Source organism: Chanodichthys erythropterus, chromosome 1 (genome assembly GCF_024489055.1).
Source record: "Chanodichthys erythropterus isolate Z2021 chromosome 1, ASM2448905v1, whole genome shotgun sequence".
NCBI classification, from domain to species: domain Eukaryota; kingdom Metazoa; phylum Chordata; class Actinopteri; order Cypriniformes; family Xenocyprididae; genus Chanodichthys; species Chanodichthys erythropterus.
In genome coordinates, this window is record NC_090221.1 from 28272645 (window position 1) to 28291242 (window position 18598).

General features: G+C 37.6%; 1 protein-coding gene across 2 annotated transcripts in view; it reads right to left on the bottom strand.

The window, feature by feature from the left end:
* Positions 1-222: 222 nt before the first annotated feature.
* gria3b (glutamate receptor, ionotropic, AMPA 3b) overlaps positions 223-18598 on the bottom strand; it is a 143878-nt gene continuing 125502 nt past the window's right edge. Inside the window, exons 13-15 of one of the 2 annotated variants that reach the window (XM_067390329.1) lie at positions 7224-7471; positions 1660-1774; positions 223-468 (exon numbers count right to left, since the gene is read on the bottom strand). In XM_067390329.1, coding sequence (XP_067246430.1) covers positions 223-468; positions 1660-1774; positions 7224-7471 — 609 coding nt within the window. Of the gene's footprint in view, positions 469-1659; positions 1775-6305; positions 6421-7223; positions 7472-18598 lie in introns of both variants that reach the window. The other variant, XM_067389468.1, reaches the window with a different exon arrangement.

Sequence of the window (18598 nt, forward strand, 5' to 3'; positions counted from 1 at the left end):
CGCAGTCTGACTGATGCAACCATTTGAAAACAAGCCAGCATTGGGGGAAAAAAAATCAGCCAGAACGCTGCTGCACTTCTCAATTGATTCGATTATCTAGAATTAATGACATTGCGAGGACAAACACAATCTCCAGCTTTGGCACACAAGCCCATCCATCCTGCACACACATACACACACACACACACACACACACGCACAGGCGGCGTAGAAGCATTACCGTTAGATCTTAACGCTCTCTGTTCCATACACGTTGTATCCTTCTCGGTATGTGGCAAAGTTTTGGGTGTTGGCGGGCGGGGCTGGCTTATAGTTTTGGGCGTTCTTTTCAAGTTTCAACCGTTTGGCTTCTGCACGTGACTTGTAACAGAACTCTATCAAAGCCACCATCATGGCCAGCCCTAGTCCACCAACCAGAATATAGAAGACACCAGCAACATTGCTCAGGCTCAGTGCACTTGTCTTGTCCTAAGAGAAGCGAGGGACATAGTTAGCATATCTCGCAGTGGCAATCGTTTGACAACACACACTATACAGCTCTTCACATGTTCTATCAAGCAGAACTACTGACTATAAAATGCATTTCTACTGCTACCAGAGGAATCTAGATTCCAATGGAGAGATTAAGCCAAAATATCAGTCTATGATATGGCTCATCTAAAGTTCTAGCTCAATGTAATTTAAAGTCAATTAGGACCATAACTGGTGAATGTAGATATTTTCTCTAACCTGATCTTCTCATTGGCTTCTTCATGTATCTGAGGAAGCTGGTCAGTTACGTACAGGTCAGACCTCTGACTTAATAACCTTACTTTAAACAACTGCCTTTCCATCCTTTAACCTTCAAATTAATATTTTGACATATTTTCTACACCAGAGTACTGAATTTAAGAATCAGTCAAACCATTCTGCTGCAGTTTACCCCCCAAACTTGTCCATTAAAAATTTGTCCATTAGTATTACATTATTTGCCGTTTATTGAGCTGGTTTTTACTGCTACATTTTGACTATTCTGTTTGTTAGAACAAATTCATTTCCATCTTCACTTTCTAAACAAAATGAGTCAACCTTTGCTTCTCTAATGAAACTTGCGCTGAAACTATTTGTCACGATGAGAAACGATGTTCATGGTTAAGGCCACAGGAGGCTCAATAATTGAATAGGCCTTTTTCTTGAGTAAAAGACAAATAAGTAACAACACTAATACATCAAATTTTAAATTCGAAGTTTGGTGAGAAAGAACTGCAGCATAATGGTTATTGTGTCATTTATATCAAGTGAAAAATAAGCAAGAAAGACAATTGGTATACAAAAATTAATCTAATCTGTTGATCAATTTGTACTTTTAACTAATTCCCCATTAGATTTATCATTACAGCTTTATGTGAGGGCATTCATTGGAGGTAATACTAAAAAAACAAACAGAGAAACAGAAAAATATGTCTTATAATTTATCTGATCATCTGAAATAATGGGGAATTGTGCAAAACTGTAGGCCACACGCCCCCTTTTTTTTTTTTTTCTTATTTGTGGCCATGAATCATTACATCTACACATGAGTTAAATCAAGCTACTTGACTATTGACTTGTTCTTTGCATATGAACAATATGTCAAAATGCAATTTTTTGAATCAGTACAAAAGACCTGCAGCGACTGACCTTACTTCCCGAGTCCTTGGTTCCACATTCACCCTTATCGTACCACCATTTGTTTTTCAGCTTGGCTAAGATGCCTTGTTCACTGAGTTTCAATACTGCAAGGTTTACAGGAGTTCTTCACGTGGGAAATAACATAAATAACATTATATTATGTTATTTTATGTTATTCAAGTCTTAACTACTTCATACTTTACAAAGCGATAAAGCAGGGCTCCTGGCCATTATCAACACACATGTGGCAGGCATTCTGACTAGTACCTTCCATTCACCAGGGCTAATCTAGTGTGCCAGGACCTACCCGTATCGCTTTGAGTAATCGGCATACACTGTTAAGAGAAGAACGGGCAGGTTTCTGAAGAGATCGCCTGCGTGACTATAAAAGCAGAGAAGCTTCTTGGTTAATTTGATCATCTGAGAATGTAGATCTCCACTGGAACCCTCGACTGACTGACAGACCAACGAAAATTACCAGTAGTATTTTGCTCAGGCTGAGGAGAGTTGACATTAGGACTCTGTGAACGGATTATAGGCGGAGAGTACAAAGAAACCAAACAAGCAGACACACATACAAAAGTAAACAAGACCGGACACAAATAGTGAAAGCATTTACCAAGGAAAACTTTGCGTTTACCTGTGTTCTGGAGTTAACACGGCATTAACCCAAACCGCTGCCTACTGCAGTAATACTATGTCTTGCTAATCGGTGGCTACACGTCCTGTAATTGATATTAGCGTTAGTGGCTAACGAAGCAGGGACTATTGAAAATAAACAATCTACTTTTGATCAATAATTGACGTAGAAGCCATTTTGGGTAGTGCCCTTTAATTATATACAATTAACGTAATGCTAGTAGATGTTTCAGATGATTAAAGTCAACATGAAATCAAAATTTGATTCCAAATCTTTCATCAAAATGCAATAATTTGCTCTGCCTCTGTAATCACTTGTGTCCTGCTCTATGGAAGCTTGTTTCCACCACAGAATAAATGACTTTTTCACAGAATTGCAATTTTATTTTATATATATCACAATTCTGACTTTTTAATTTTGCAATTTTGAGTTTATATCACAATTCTGAAGGTCTAAAAAAAAAAAATAAAATCAGAATTGCAAATTACAAACTTGGAATTTTGAGAAATAAAGTCAGAATTGGCAGATAAAAAAAGCAGCAATTAATTTTTATTCCATGGTGGAAACAAGCTTCCTGCACAATTGATTTTGGTATACTGCACAAAACTGTTGTAAATAAACATTATTAGAGTATGTATTAAAAGAAAATAGTATTTCAGGATTTCTATTTCATCATGATTATTCAATATACTTGCCATTTCTTTGTAATTATTTGTGACATTTCTGAGTGAAAATTGTTTCAAAATAAATCCTACAGCATTTTCTTTCTTTTTTTTCAGTGCTATGAATGCTTGCCATAAATTTTTTTTTTTTTTCTTGATGAATATCACATTTAACTTTAAATACACATGTTGGGTGGGTTGCGATTATCATTTCATGTTGACTTTAAGTGTTTTATATCCTAAATATTAGTGCTACAGAATTAAATTTTTTTCTAAAAAGATATGTAAACTGCTATGATTACATTTTTTGACTATAATAGACTGTTAACTCTGTTTTTAAACTATAATAGAAAGCCGTGCCATCACTCGTCTAGACATAATTAGTCGCTTAAATGTTCTTTACATTTCTCATGGCTGCTACTGATTTAGCTTTGTGGTCCTAACATTTCTTTTAGCTTGGGGAGAGACATTGATTAACAACGTAATTATCCTCAGAGCGTTTGGAGCGACTGGAGTGGGAAACCTATCAGCAGCAAGGATGGCAGCAGGCTGCCAGGGGCCGAGAGGAGAACGGGTTGTGTGACTCATGATGTCTGTTTGTTGCAGGTGGCTTAATGTGGATTTTTTCTCCTGTTTTTCTCTTTTTGTTCTGTTTTTCCACAGCTGGCTGTGCGGCTGGGTCCAGACGTGCCACTGTAGACTCACTGCATTAGATCATTAGAGCTAGCCCATCCACTGCGTGTCGACTAATGGGGGCTTCAAATCACTGCAAACTGCAAAAACAGAGAGCTGGAACAAAGAAGGTGATTATGAAAGCTCACATAACCTTTCACCTTCATCCACAGGCAGGGGGCACAATGCTTTTGATCGTACTGAAAAACCTGCTCCTTAATAATTAGCACAGACGTTATTCGAAAGACTTTAGGCCCCATTTTCAGGAAATAGAAAACTATGGAAAAGTCCCAGAAATTACAATTTAAGTCAACATGAAATCCAAACTTGCCTTATAAACTTGGCTGAATACACATTTTTGGTCTACATGTGTGCGGTTCACCAGTGCATGTTATCTTTGATCAAAATGATCAAAAGACTCGCTTGCCTCAGACAAAATAGCTTTTGTTTTTGGATGATGTCACCTAGGCCATACTTGCTATGTTGGCATGTTTATGTCTTTTTTTTGCAATCCAAGCTCATTGGAAAAACGTGCCTGTGGCGGAATTTGTGAAAAATGATATTACGTTGCTTTTTACAAATTTCAAAGTGAAATATCCAGTGAGTGGCGCTGAAAGCATGTTCAGTTTCATCTGGCAACGTTTATTATGTTGGTTGTTGTATGTATCACTCCAGTTCAGAAATGAAATGTCTGGTAAATGAGGCTAAAACTTTAAAGCTCTATTGAATATGGAGTTTTTGAAAATAATGTACCATCTACATTAAACCTAACCGATAGTGTTAACAACATGAGATTAAAACACTTTTGCTGAAGAAACCATGTCATTTTAGCATTTTAGCTATAATTGTGACTCATGTTTCACAAGACTCGTACCTGAGCACTCTGCATCACAAGTCCAATGCTGTACCAGGTGAGCTTCCGAGCAAGTTTACTAAGAAAAGCCAAACATATGAAGCAGAATTGTATGTATCAGTATGTTGTTGCAGTTTTGCAAAAAATGTAGGTAGAGACACATTTTTCCCAATGAGCCTGGGTTGCTTTTTTTTCTTTTCTAAGTAATCCAGCCTTTCTAAAAATCTTAGTATGCAATAGTCAATGCAGTCACTTAATGCTGGTTAAAAAATATAATAGCAATAATAGCAAATAACAACAGCCCTATATAGTTGTTTTCTTTTTGAACTATCAATAATCACCTAATTTCACTCAGAAATGTCACATACGAAAGTGGCGAATGCCATTTCATGTTGACTTTAAATCAAATGAAAAATCTTCCCAACATCCCCCAAACTGAGATTAGGCAACCTATTCAAGCACTAAAAATTGTTATATTTTAAGTGGTGAAAAGCTAGCATTTACAATCCTAAATGCTATGCAAATGTACACTGAACTATTTTGGTAGATTGCAAGAAATTTGACTTAAATTGAAATGCTTTTAGTGGTTACATAAATCCTTTTTACATGCCGAGAACATTTCTGCTCTATATTGCATTTATTATACAAACTACATCCATGCTCCACTTCGACAAAATTTTAGGTCCTGAAAATGAGGCTTTTAACGTTCATGGAGAGTCTGGGACACGCATGAAAAAGCACTGTTAGCCCTCATCATGCGTGTCCCCATTTTTACTATTATTCCCAAAACAAACAACAAGAACAGTTCCATATAAAATTGCCCTTCTGTATGATGTGAAATGAACTGGAAAGTCTAAGGGTAGCACATCAGTTAATCTTCACCTCCATATGAGTACAAAATAAGGGCCAGACACGTTCCACATGTACCCTGCTGTGTGGGTTAACATCGCCCTCGTGGAGGAAGGAAAAACAGCCAGGATCAAATGAAGGAATGGATTTCTGATCCTGTGTTCAGATTGGTGTGGAGATGGGAATTCTCTTGTATGTGTGCTATTCTTAGCCTCTCAAGCCTCAGATCACATTGTTTGTGTCAGTGTTTTCTCTTACCAGCCTTGATGAGACTAAACCTACAGTCTTTTAGTTTCTGTCAGACATTAAAGCTGAAGTGTGCTGAAGTTTACATAACCAGTAAATACATACATAACCATTGGTAGGTTGATTCTAAGTGTAAACACACTGCCGGTTTGGGAAGGGACTTCCACACTTCCACTTTAACGTCTGGCATAAATTGGTAGTTAGCATTGTTATTCTACCCGAGTTATAATAGACTAAACCTTAGCCATAGAGGAAAACTAACTAACAAGACTAGGTTACCATCCTTTGACAGCTGCCTAGCAGAAGCAAAGTGAGAAGGCAATCTGAAATCTCTCTTCACTATCTGCTAGGCGGATGTTTTGCCTGATTCCTAAAACACAAACAGTTCACCAGTCTCAGAGCTAATATGGCTAATGAGCTAACGCAGCTCCTGCTGCTAATCAAACAACACTGACAGCATTGCTAACATCTGTTGGTAAGCGCTAGTGTGTAAAAAAAACAACAAAAAAACAAAACAAGATTACTTCTCCTCAGTAGGACAAAATCATACTGGTCATTTTCTCTCCTCCGTTAGCCAAGTCAGGGTTCTGGTTTTGCTCTCAGATGGCACATTAATGTGGGGTCACTGAAAGGATGCGTTTTTCTTTGGATTTGGTTTGGCTCAGTTCAGGAATAACAGGCTTGCCGATTACTCTGCACTATGGTACCCGATTTCGGTGACATTGAGGCTGACCTTGGAGTCACCTCCCCCGCTGCCGCACTCTCCCTTGTCGTACCACCATTTGTTTTTCAATTTGTCCAACAGGCCTTGCTCATTCAGTTTTAAAACTGCCAGGTTAACAGCATTTCTTGAAACAATAAAACATAACTTGTAAGAAAATGCACAGGTCTGTGAGCAATCTACTGCATTAGCATAGTAGTAGTAATATGGTAACGTTACTGAATACGGTGAGCTACTACTACTGAGAGTCAATTATAGCAGTAATCAGAATGGTTGAAAGAGCACAATTTGGTTAAAAATTTCACGAAATATGAAGGTAAGAGACGCTCAGAGCAAAGAAAGTGTTAAATATTCAAGGTGGCATGGAGGGTTACGCTGTTTCAAACTGAAGTGTGCGGGATGGGGACATTGTCATTGAGAAGAAAAGTAACAACAACAAACATCATGCAATTAACATTCGTCACAAGTGACAGCGCAGCTTTTACAAGCTAAATTGAAAAACCGTTGAACTGTTAAATTAAAAGTGACAACACAACAGTCAGGAAGGACAGCCACACGAGACAGTGAGAGAAAGATCGAAGGACAAAAAGACAGCAGAGAGACGGGAAGGGACGCAGACACACACACACACACACACACACATACACACACACACACAAATGTGAAATGATTGCCACTCGAAATGATAAAAATCTGGTTGAAAAACTGGAAAAGAAGACAAACATTTAAAGAAGAGAGAACTGATCAGAAGCATCATTGTGAATCAAATAACAATCAAAATGCATTATACCGTTACCTCTTTGTCAAAATAGAGGGGGTTTGGGGAGGGAGGGGAAGGGGAAGGGGAGGGGAGGAAATGACAACACAGGACATCAGGGTAGGTGGAATACTATAACAACATGGAGAATATTGTTATATTATTCCACCCACCTTAATGCTGAGCCTTTGGGGGTCGCCACACCATAGCCCTTAGAGTCCAGATTGCCGCCCACTTTCATGGTGTCGCAGGGCTTCCTCTGCTCAATGTATTCATTCATGGTGGATTCGAGAAGAAAGGCGAATTTGCCCTTCGACTTTCGTACCCGTGCCACTCCGTCCGGTGTGGTCTTGGCGAAGACGGAGGGCTCGGCCGATTTCATGTACGACCACATTTTTTCATACACTGCTATTTTTGAACGCTGCACAAAGGAGACAAAAAAACAGATATACCGTATATCGTTACACATGAAGTGCACAAAGATCATGTCAGACAGATAAACAGCAAAATGATAAAGAATTACAGACATCATGTGTTTAGTTCACAATAAGTTTGCTGCTAATTAGCAGTATACCGAGTATGGTATACTTGCTCTGACTTGTTCTGTCAACAAAAGGAAGACGTTTCCTGAGTCCACTCAACTGTGTAGTGTATAATTTTTTTTTATAATGTTATTTTGTCATCCAGTATCGGAGTCTGATAGCTTCTGCCTTCAGCTGTAATTAAAGCTGTGACAGTTGAGCCCATGAAGTGTCCAACATTCCACACTTTTTTCCCTGTTAATTAATTTGAAGTGCACTTTTTCTTGTTGGAATTTTCAGTGTGAACACACTAAAATGGCAAGAATAGTACATTAATTGGGAAGCACATCCAGTGTATTAGCTTGTCATTAGCTTTGTATGTTAACCTATACAAAATTCAATTTGCAGTTGTGTGAATGTAAAAAAAGAAGTGAACTGAAACACTTTGCATTCACATTGCATGCTATCCACCTTTTTCCTGAATGTGCAAGTCTCACCTGACTCATCCTGGTCATCATATGGAAATCATATAGATACATATCCAGGTGGAAAAATAAGTACACTTCCATAATATAAATTATACAATTAAAGTGCTCTATTTCCACTCACTAATTTTGTACTTAAAAAAAAATAAAAATTGTTCTTTAGTACTTCTTACGATAATATTTTTAGTATATTAAGTACAAAATTAGTGTGCAAAAATAGAGCACTTTAAGTACATTATGATAGTGTACGTTTTTTTTTCACCTGGGTAGTGCTGACACATTAACACATGTCACAATGACTGGCAGTGCCTTTCAAAGTTTAATGAATGGCTAGATGACATGAAGCGTCCTGAGGTTAACCACGTTGATAACAGGTGAGCGTTCATATCCTACATACTGTACAGCATACAGCTCCAGATAATGGTGAAGTTCAGAGGGCTTTTTGTCCAAAAATGATAAGACCACCCATATAACTTCAATTATATTAAACTGAAGCCAGTGGCACAGATTCCCAATCAACCGTGCCATACCGGCATGATGAATACAATCTTCAACTAGATGGAACTGAATTAAATATTTTGACTGTTACAATCCCAATCAGGGTTATGACCTGTAAAGCAGCCTGAATCATAATCATGCACTGTTCGATTTTGGCCAGAGGAGAACTGGCCCCTTGACTGAGCCTGTCAAGGGGCCAGACATTTTTCTTTTTCTCCATTTTTATCACCTGTTTGTCACCTAATGTCACCTGTTGGAGTTTGGGTTCCTTGCGAACTACATTAATAACTATTGATTTTTTACAATGGAATGAATCAATTCTGAATTTACTTAAGCTGGAAAATGACACCATTTACTTTAAGAGCTGCTGTGCAACCCAAATTATTTACCAGTCACTGTAAAGCTGCTTTGACACAATCTACATTGTAAAAAGTGCTATATAAATAAAAGTGACTTGACTTGACTTGAAGCTCTGCAAGCCATGCTCATTTTCTCTCATCAGTCTTTGCCATACAATCCAATTCAGGATTTCCTTCAGTTTATTGCCAATGTTTATTGCCATTTTTTAAAATAGTATTCAAAAAGTTTGTTTAATTAATTTAGACACTCTTTTCACCCATTATTATCATGGGTTTGTAATTGACAGTTCAAAGGACATTGGAATCTGTCACCGCTGATTGGTTGCTCTGGAAAAAGGTGGATAAACAGATCAGCAAAGCTGATTTATTGGATAATCTGGGTTGAATTGCAGTGTTCACGTATAAGACAAAATTCTTGCGAACCACTCGGAGGAATCTAAAACTGACCAAGTGTCTCTCTGAGGCTGACAGATACATATGTTTCCTTTACACAAGCTTATCTGTTACACTGTCTAACAGCCATCACTGATAATGCTCACTAACTAGTCCACTCCTATTCTAGAACGAATTGAGTAAGTTAGTTAAAATAAGCAGCTTAGTAGCCATAATACAGAGGTGTCCAGTTTCAAAGCAGCAGGGTTTCAACGAGGCCAAATAGTCAGTGCCTGAGCTGAAGGTGCAATAACTGCAGAATTATTTAATGCGTCAAGGGGAGCATAAATAATGACAGCATGTGGCAACATAGAAAACTGCATCAGCAAAAAAAAGTCACAGTGGTTTACTTCCAGAGCACCAACAGGAACAGATGGGCACTTCGTAGGATCGTTGCTAAATGGCACAATAATAGAGCCTTAAAATCACCAAAGAAGTAAAAAAGTTTATGGCAGGGCTATTATACAGATATCTGGTGAATGGAGAATTAAACCTGAGCAATTGAAAAAAAAAAAATGTCCAATGGCATTTCTTACATCTGGACTGAGTTTTGTTTAAATAAAATCAAATGATGGCTTCAACCCATTGTATCTGTTGGAAACAGTTAAATGTGATAGTGGATGTGCGATATTATGTGCTGTTTTATCATGGGAGTCATTATAACAAATGATTGTTGTGTGTGATCATATAACAGCTGAAGATTATGAGGCTGTTTTTACTGCTGCATCACTATTCCCTCATGATATTCCCATATTCCCTCATATACACATCAAGACTATATAATAAAGACTAAGATGGCCTTCTTCATCATTACATATAATCACTGAACTCTTATGGGATGTTCTGGAGAAAAAAATCATGCTGTTTATTTCATATAACATATCCCTTTTCAAAGAAAATATTATTTTGTTAATAACAGGACACTAATTTGTAGGCAGTTTCCTTCTGTTACTTGTATTCTTCCTGTACAAACCAGGGTAGCGTTTCCCAAAAGCATTGTAAGCCTAAGTTGATCGTAGCTCCATTGGTGGCAATGGAGCTATGATCAACTTAAGCTTACAATGCTTTTGGGAAACGCTGCCCAGATTCTTTTGGAGGAACATCTGAGGGCAAACACGAGTCAAACCCAACAAGGTCACAGCAAGGTCCAAAGGCAATCAATATAGTGGGATTTTGTCATTATAAGTGATAATATGAGTACTATTAACTGTGAATCAAGACAACAACTGAACACAAAGCCAACAGTTTTCACATAACGGTTTGTATTAATAATGGATACATCACTATCCGTAATTAAACTGCTATCAAGTGAGACTAGCTTCAAGGTTGATAAACAACTGAATTATGATGAACGTACTCAGAAAGGTGTTATATATTGTGCTACCAACAAAGCTGGCAACTCAATAATTAGATCATATAAATACACATCACATTTTACTATGAGCACAATAAATATTGTATTAATGAGTAGAATGTCAATAGTGGTAATTTACGAAACTCTAGTCTTTGAGACTGTTCTTCACTCATTTAAAGTTCAAAGTCAAGCCAAAGACATTAAAAAGACGATTTTCTGAAGAGCAGTTCCCCATTAGTGTATATGATAAAACAAGCTCTGCATCCCAACAGGCATTCCATCTATCCTAAATAGTATGCAAAATGTAATTGGTGCTTCATAAATCACAGTACATTGAAAAAATTATCAAATGTGCAGGATATGCCCCAAAACTGTCTTACTACTCAGAAGTATACACTTTCCCATGGGTGTTACCAAAGCTGAATATAGTATTCAGGAGTACAAAGGTACCTTATCTTCTTCTTTTTAAACTATATGTTTATGTGGTAATACCATGTTGTTGTTGTTGTTTTGTTTTTTTTACATTTACCATAGTAGTACCATTGTATTCTCTGATATTGCTTGTCAAAAAGTACACATTAGCTAAAAAAAGCATACTTTTAAAAAGAATACTTATTATAGAAATGATATATCTTAAGTGTGAATTTAATGTAATGTTTTCAAAACTTATTTCCCTTTAAGTCACTTTCAACAAAATTAAAATGTATTATGTTTATATTAAATGCAGTTAGTTGAACTTAAAGGGATAGTTTACCCAAAAATGAAAATTCTGTCATCAGTTACTCACCCTCATGTTGTTCCAAACCCGTAAGATTTTCGTTCAACTTCAGAACACAAATGAAAATATTTTAAATTAAATCTGAGAGATTTCGGTCCCTCCATTGACAGTCTACGCAACTTCCACTTTGACGCTTCAAAAAGTTCAAAAAGTTCCTAAAACTAATTCATATGAATTGAGCAGGTTAGTCCAAATTTTCTGAAGAGACTTGATTGCTTTATATGATGAACAGGTTTAATTTAGGCTTTTATTCACTTTTAAACATTGATCAGCGAATATAAACAGAAGCTCATCCGAATCTGTTTGATGCACGAAAACAAACCTCTTCCAGGCTCTCAAACGTGCTGAGTAACACATGAGAATGAACCTCATTGATTCCAATTGTGTTGCCAAATGTACTGTCAAGCATTTATGGTAAACTTGAATTTAATGTAAGTTTTATTTAAGCTTTTATGTCATGTATTTAAATATAGCCTATTTATTTTAAATGCAATATTGAATAACACACTACAGTTAAAATGATGTTATTCATATTCATGATAAGTTAGTAAACACATCAAAATAAGTGTAAAAAGAAAGATTAAAACATTGATTAAAAAGTACTTTAAAGTTATAACTTTTAATTTTACAACATTTTAAAGTGCTCTTTTTGTACACACAAAGTGTGTTAAGAAATGGTCATGGAAATGTACTCTAAGTACACCAAGTAAGCTAAACAAACAACGAGTGCACATTCGACACAATTAAGCACACTTCTTTTTTTACAAGGGGTACCTTGAAGGACCATATAAATGCCATTTTTGTACCATGACAAAATGTTTCATATGACAGATGTGGTCAAATCCAAACCCTACTGCCTCATCTATAATGGGAAGCGTTTAAACCTTCCTTCGAGGCGAGACAGTCCTACAATAGCAATTTAGGTCAAAAGAGAGTTGTTGCTCTGAAACTGTCTCCATTCTGCTTCAATATGTCACTTCAACTTCTGAAGATGTGGGAATAAATACTGAGATAGAAGAGTAGAGACAGGGTGACTGCTCCTGACCGACTGCGAGAGTGACGTGAAGTCGAAAGCTCAACCATCCTCTCCTCCCTTCAGTTTTGGTGAGCATTACCGGAGCCTACATTGTACCGAGCTAGGGGTCATATCATTCAGCTCGCAAAATGAAAGTGTCACCGCACTGCAGACGCGCAGCCTAGCATATAAACTTCACTGAGTCGCTTAAAATGGGGAAAAAAAAGTGTTTACCGCTGCTCTTGTTCTACAGGGCCTTGAGAGGTTGAGGAGCAATGCTTCTGAAGACTGTTACCTCACTTTCAGGAAGACAGGTAGTTTTTAGAGAAAGAATTAAACAGCTCTAAGTGTGATGATACGAGCAGCTGTGCTGTCTCTGTCTTACAGGGCAAAAACCTTCTGCTAAAGTCTGCTGTCAGTCGTGCCACTGAGCTGAGAAAATGCCCGACAGTTTGAGGATCTTTTCCTTTTTTGTAGGGTATCACATTATTCAATGGATCTCTGCAGTACCTTTGGTTCATCAAAGAACCAAGAACCCTTTTAGTTATATAAGGTTGTCGAGTTGGTTAAACTGTATTGTTCTTTAGAGATGAAAAAGGTTTCCCATTGAATAAATTGGAATTATTGATGTCAATTATTCATTCAAATTAATTAAGGATAGATAGACAGACAGACAGTGATAGAACGATAGATAGATAGATAGATAGATAGATAGATAGATAGATAGATAGATAGATAGATAGATAGATAGATAGATAGATAGATAGATAGATAGATAGATAGAATGATAGATAGAACGATAGATAGAACGATAGAATGACAGAACAATAGAATGATAGAACAATAGATATATAGAACTATAGATAGAATAATAGAACAATAGATAGAATGACAGAACGATAGAATGATAGATAGATAGATAGATAGATAGATAGATAGATAGATAAAATGATAGATAGATAAAATGATAGATAGAAAGATAGAATGATATAAAAATAGGTAGATAGAATAATAGAACAATAGATAGAATGACAGAATGATAGATAGATAGATAGATAGATAGATAGATAGATAGAACGATAGATAGATAGATAGATAGAACGATAGATAGAACGATAAAATGATAGATAGAAAGATAGAATGATAGAACAATAGATAGATATAACAATAGATAGAATGACAGAACGATAGATAGATAGATAGATAGAATGATAGAACGATAGATAGAACGATAGGTCGATAGATAGAACGATAGATAGATAGATAGATAGATAGGTCGATAGATAGATAGATAGAACGTTAGATATAACGATAGATAGAATGATAGATAGAACAATAGATAGATAGAACGATAGATAGAATGATAGAACGATAGATAGATAAAATTATAGAACAATAGATAGATAGATAGATAGATAGAGTATATCAGAGTTCAGAAACATAACAACATGGTTCTAATACTGCTCTATTATCAGTGTATTAATCTATATACTGTAGCTATATGCCCTGAGTAAACATATTCCACACATTGCAGGCTGCTTTCATCATGCCCCTCTCTCAGTCTCTCTTCATATCTTTGTCCTCGCCACCGAGCTTATTATGGTGCTGTTCACATCCACCTCATATCGCCCGCTCCATCTCACTCTCCACTAAAGCTTTACTTCTGAATGATTTGGTTTGGAGACGGAACATATTTCTCCTCAGTGCACAGTGCTTTTTCTGCAGTATACTGCTTGGGTTACTCACCGGGAAGCTTTACTCAGTGTACTAGGTGTGAATGTCATTGCATTAGATAAACTATTAAAAAGTGTGTGGTAAGAGTTATTTATTGACTCACAACTGTCAGGCTTATCAGTTTGTTTCCTGGAGTTTTTGCCAGAAGGTCCTGAAAGTTCAATCCGTGAGGTGCATTTAATTTCATGGTCAGGCATATTGTTCTGTATAATGTATAAGGTTTAGTGCCCCTGTCCCATAATTCCTCAGCTGTGAAAGTGTTTCCATGCTTTGGGCAAACATTCTGGATGCAGCTTATGGAGTTATGCATGATATATAGGTTTAGATTAGAAATAATATATATGCTCTGAGACTTCCTGAGGCTTTCCTGCACATTCAACATTCATTTGGGATTCAATTGTTGTAACATGTATAAAAGTTTAAAATACATGGAAGTAAATTTCACCACGGACCAACAGCCAGAGTCCACTGTTGACTCAGAGCCTGTGTCCTCCATGAAGCCAGAACTAGATCAAATGCCAGAGGTCATCTTTGTCCTAGAGCCTGAGCCCATCACAGAGTCTGTTCAAGTGCGAGAGCCAGCACCAATGTCCATCCCAGAGGGTGTATTAGTGGAGTTTGAGTGCATGGAATGGAGTCCTGCCCATACTCCCACCACTGAGGGTGTGCTGTGCCTGGTCCACAAGGAGTGGTATGATGATTTTGATGATGTCATTCCCTAAAGTCTCGTATCCCTGCTGGTCCTGCCCAGCTTCAAGTCTCCTTCATCACCGCTGGTCCCACCCAGCCTCAAGGCTCCCTTGTCACCACTGGTCCCGCCCAGCCTAAAGTCTCCTTTGTCGCCATTGGTCCCGCTGAGCCTCAGGTTTCCTTCATTGCCACTAGTCCTGCCCAGCCTCAAGTCTCCTTCGTTGCAGCTGGTCCCAGCCTCCCACTCCCTCCTCCTCTGACAATTCCGCTCAGTTCCTCGGCTCCGCTGACTCGGATCTGCCTTTCAGGCCTTCAGCTCCACCCTGGTGTGTTGATCCCTTTGCTTCACCTTGAGCTTCTGAGCCCTGGACTCAACCTCGCCCCTCCGACCCACTGGCTCCACCTTGGCTCTACGCTCTCTCGGCTCCACCATGGCTCCATCATGCTCCTCCTTCCCTCCGGTTCTGCCACTGTCCTCACTTCCACTGCCTTCATGTGGGTCTGCCCAGCTCCTGTCTCCACTTCGGTCCCCACAAGCCTGTGACTCCACCTTGGCCCTCCAGGCCTTTTGTGTCAACCTAGGTTTTCATGTTCTCAGCTCTGCCTGGGTCTCCACCTTGCACGTCTCTGAACTTAGTGTAAAAATTTTATCTCATGAACCCAATATCGTGTCTTGTCTCAAGAGCTAATTTGTTTATTAGAAGCAATGAACAAAGAATTCACTATTTGTATATAGCCTATGAAATAACAGTGTAGAAACTACAATTGATAAACTATGAATTAACTAAAGTTTGCAAATGATTTTTAAGTGCTTTGTTTCTGTGTACTTATTATAATGTGTTACCTTTTTGTTCTCTCAACAGTAATGACATGGTACATGTCCAAAAAACTTCATGCCAGGTAATTCTCTGTTTGCGTGCCCTTGGGAAATCAATGATCTAAATGTCTAAATTAACACTGTGACACTGAAGACACTCTTTTTACACAGCTTGTTTAGCAGATGTATGCAAAAGTAGAACAGTGGTAGAATTACAACTTTATTACAATAGTATTTCACAAGTGTAATACTACTATAGTCAACAAAAACTGGAGGTTAACACTTTATTTCGATGGTTCATGTCAACTAGCAGTCATTAGAGTATTAGTAGACTGTATTATACTGATAATAGAATGTTAGGTAAGGGTTAGGTGTTAGGGTTCGGGTTAGTAGAATAAGTTGACATGTAGTTGCTATGTTACTTATAGTTAGTAGAATGTCTAAAGTGGACTATCGAAATAAAGTGTGTCCAACTGAAGTTGTGCGTATATAAGTGAATGTTGAATATAGTGAATCTCCTGAGTGAGTTAGCTGTTTTTCTTTATGTGAGAAACAGATGTGAGCACCTTGAGAAGATATTGATCAAGGATTACATTCTATCCACCACCGCCTGCACACTTTCAGTAAAACTGTTTGTGTTTTAGAGAATAAATAGACATCAATGTCAAAGAATCATGTCCATTGTCAGTAGGACAAACTGAATGTCACTTCGCTTTTTGAGATTTTAACAATCTATCTATTGCTCTAAAAACTGTCAATGAAGAATAGCATTTTAACAGCCATGATAACCTGAACTGATGCTCTCAATCATTACAGATTCCTCAGGGCCAGAGGCACAGTGATGGTTTTAAATATTAAAAAAGATTTCATGCACCATATCTGCTTTTAATAAATGTAATATTTTATCTTTTCAAGAAGACAGCTCCCACATAAATGTGACTGGACCGTCCTTACTCAATAAGGTAAGCCTGGAATATCTGAGTGCTGTTCTGTTAAAGGGGCTATATGTAGAATTCAGAAACCCTTGTTATTAGTGGCATCGGTAGCCATTAAGCAAACTGCAGCCAGCAAATACATAATGCACAAGAGACATAAAGCACAAGCACACATAACATACAAGAGAATGAATGTGATTCATGTTAATCACTAGGAAAGATAAATGATGTGTGTACTTGGTGAATTTTAAAAGTGAAAATTAGAGTTTTAGATTTTAATTTATATGAAATTAACACATTTATTACAGTAATTCTGGTCAATTCTTAAATTCCACAAACAATTGATTACATTTGTATTGTCCGATTGATGTATTGCATTGCATCAATGGATTTTTACAAACCTAATATTTATTATATTATATGTATCAGTGCATTAATATTGAAATAATGTGCTGTTGGTTCTCTGAGTGCAGAGTTGAGTCCAAAGCACAAAAAGCAATTTTAGACTAATAGCTTTAATAGGAAATACCGAGTAAAGCAACCAAATAAATTAAATAAATATAAGCATATTTGGAAAGGAAATAATAAACTTTGAGTTTGTGTTAAAGATGGTGACATATGTCTTGCTCCAAATGTTGTGGATAATTTGAAACATCCAGCTGTTCTCTGCCGTATGGCTCTAATTAAACTGGAATGTGTTTTCTGAAAACAGATCTAAAATAGAGCTTGAATCTCCATTAATCAGGTTTTTCCCCCCTGTCAGGTCTCTGCAATTTTAATTAAAGATCCCTTGGAATAGTCGTTCACACATGTCATTGGAAATCTGAAAGCTGTAGAGTGTAACTAGGACACTCATTATATAGAATATTTGAGATCCCAATACCCATGGGTTGTCGACTTGCAAACCTTCAGTGGCATCAAAGGCATGCCACCATGCAAACCTGCAACCGTCACGACAGTAAAAAATTCCTTCCGATGAATGTGTGTGTAGAGCAAGCAGGGTAAGTATTACAGTATCACACAGATAGTTAATTTCAACCCTAATTGCAATGTCAGTCTTGATGTGCTCATGGATGTATTGCTTACTTTATTCTCAATATCTTTCAAGTGTACTTTTTGACCCTCTGGGCTGCTTTTCATTACGCACAATTTGCAGGCCCAGGTAAAGCAACTAATTAAGGTTTTTGAGCTGACCTCTATGGCTATATGTGAGATTTGATTAGACTACAGAGACTCCTGCCTGCCTTTGCCTGGCTTCACTTTGACAGCTTGGGCTAACTCGAGGTTGTACACAGCACCTACAGCAATCATCTCCATTGACTTAATGACTACTTCATCAAAAAGGGCTGCATAACGCAGACCTAACTGACTTTGTCAGCTAAAAGAGAAGAATTTCCCTAACAAGCAGGTGTGGGAAAGGAATGGTTGCAGCTCTTTGCAGAGCTAGTGTTCCTTTTTGTTTGGTCTCCAACAACAAGCTCCAGGTGGCCACCCTGCTGTAATGAATTTCCATGCTGATCCAGCCTTACTTAACTGATGGTTAAGCTACACTACTAAACTGTGAGACTCCAAGGCACCAGCATCCAGAATGGAACATGAGTCAATTTACAACCCAGGCTCACTGGAAAAACAGTTCAGTTTTATCCAACAGAGATAAATGTGAATCTGGCAATGGCTTTATCACGGCAGTTCAGAAATTAAATGTCTGGTGAGTTGTGCCAAAAGCTTAATGCGGTACCGGAAAACAGTATACCACCTTTATTAAACCCGACCCTAAACATAATCAAAACTGTTAAAAGCAAATGTGAGATTAAAACACATTTGCTGATGAAACCATGCCATTTAAGCATTTTAGCTTCTATTGTGACTCGTTTCATGGGACTCCACATCACTAGTGCAATGCTGTACCAGGTGAGCAACAGCGCAAGTT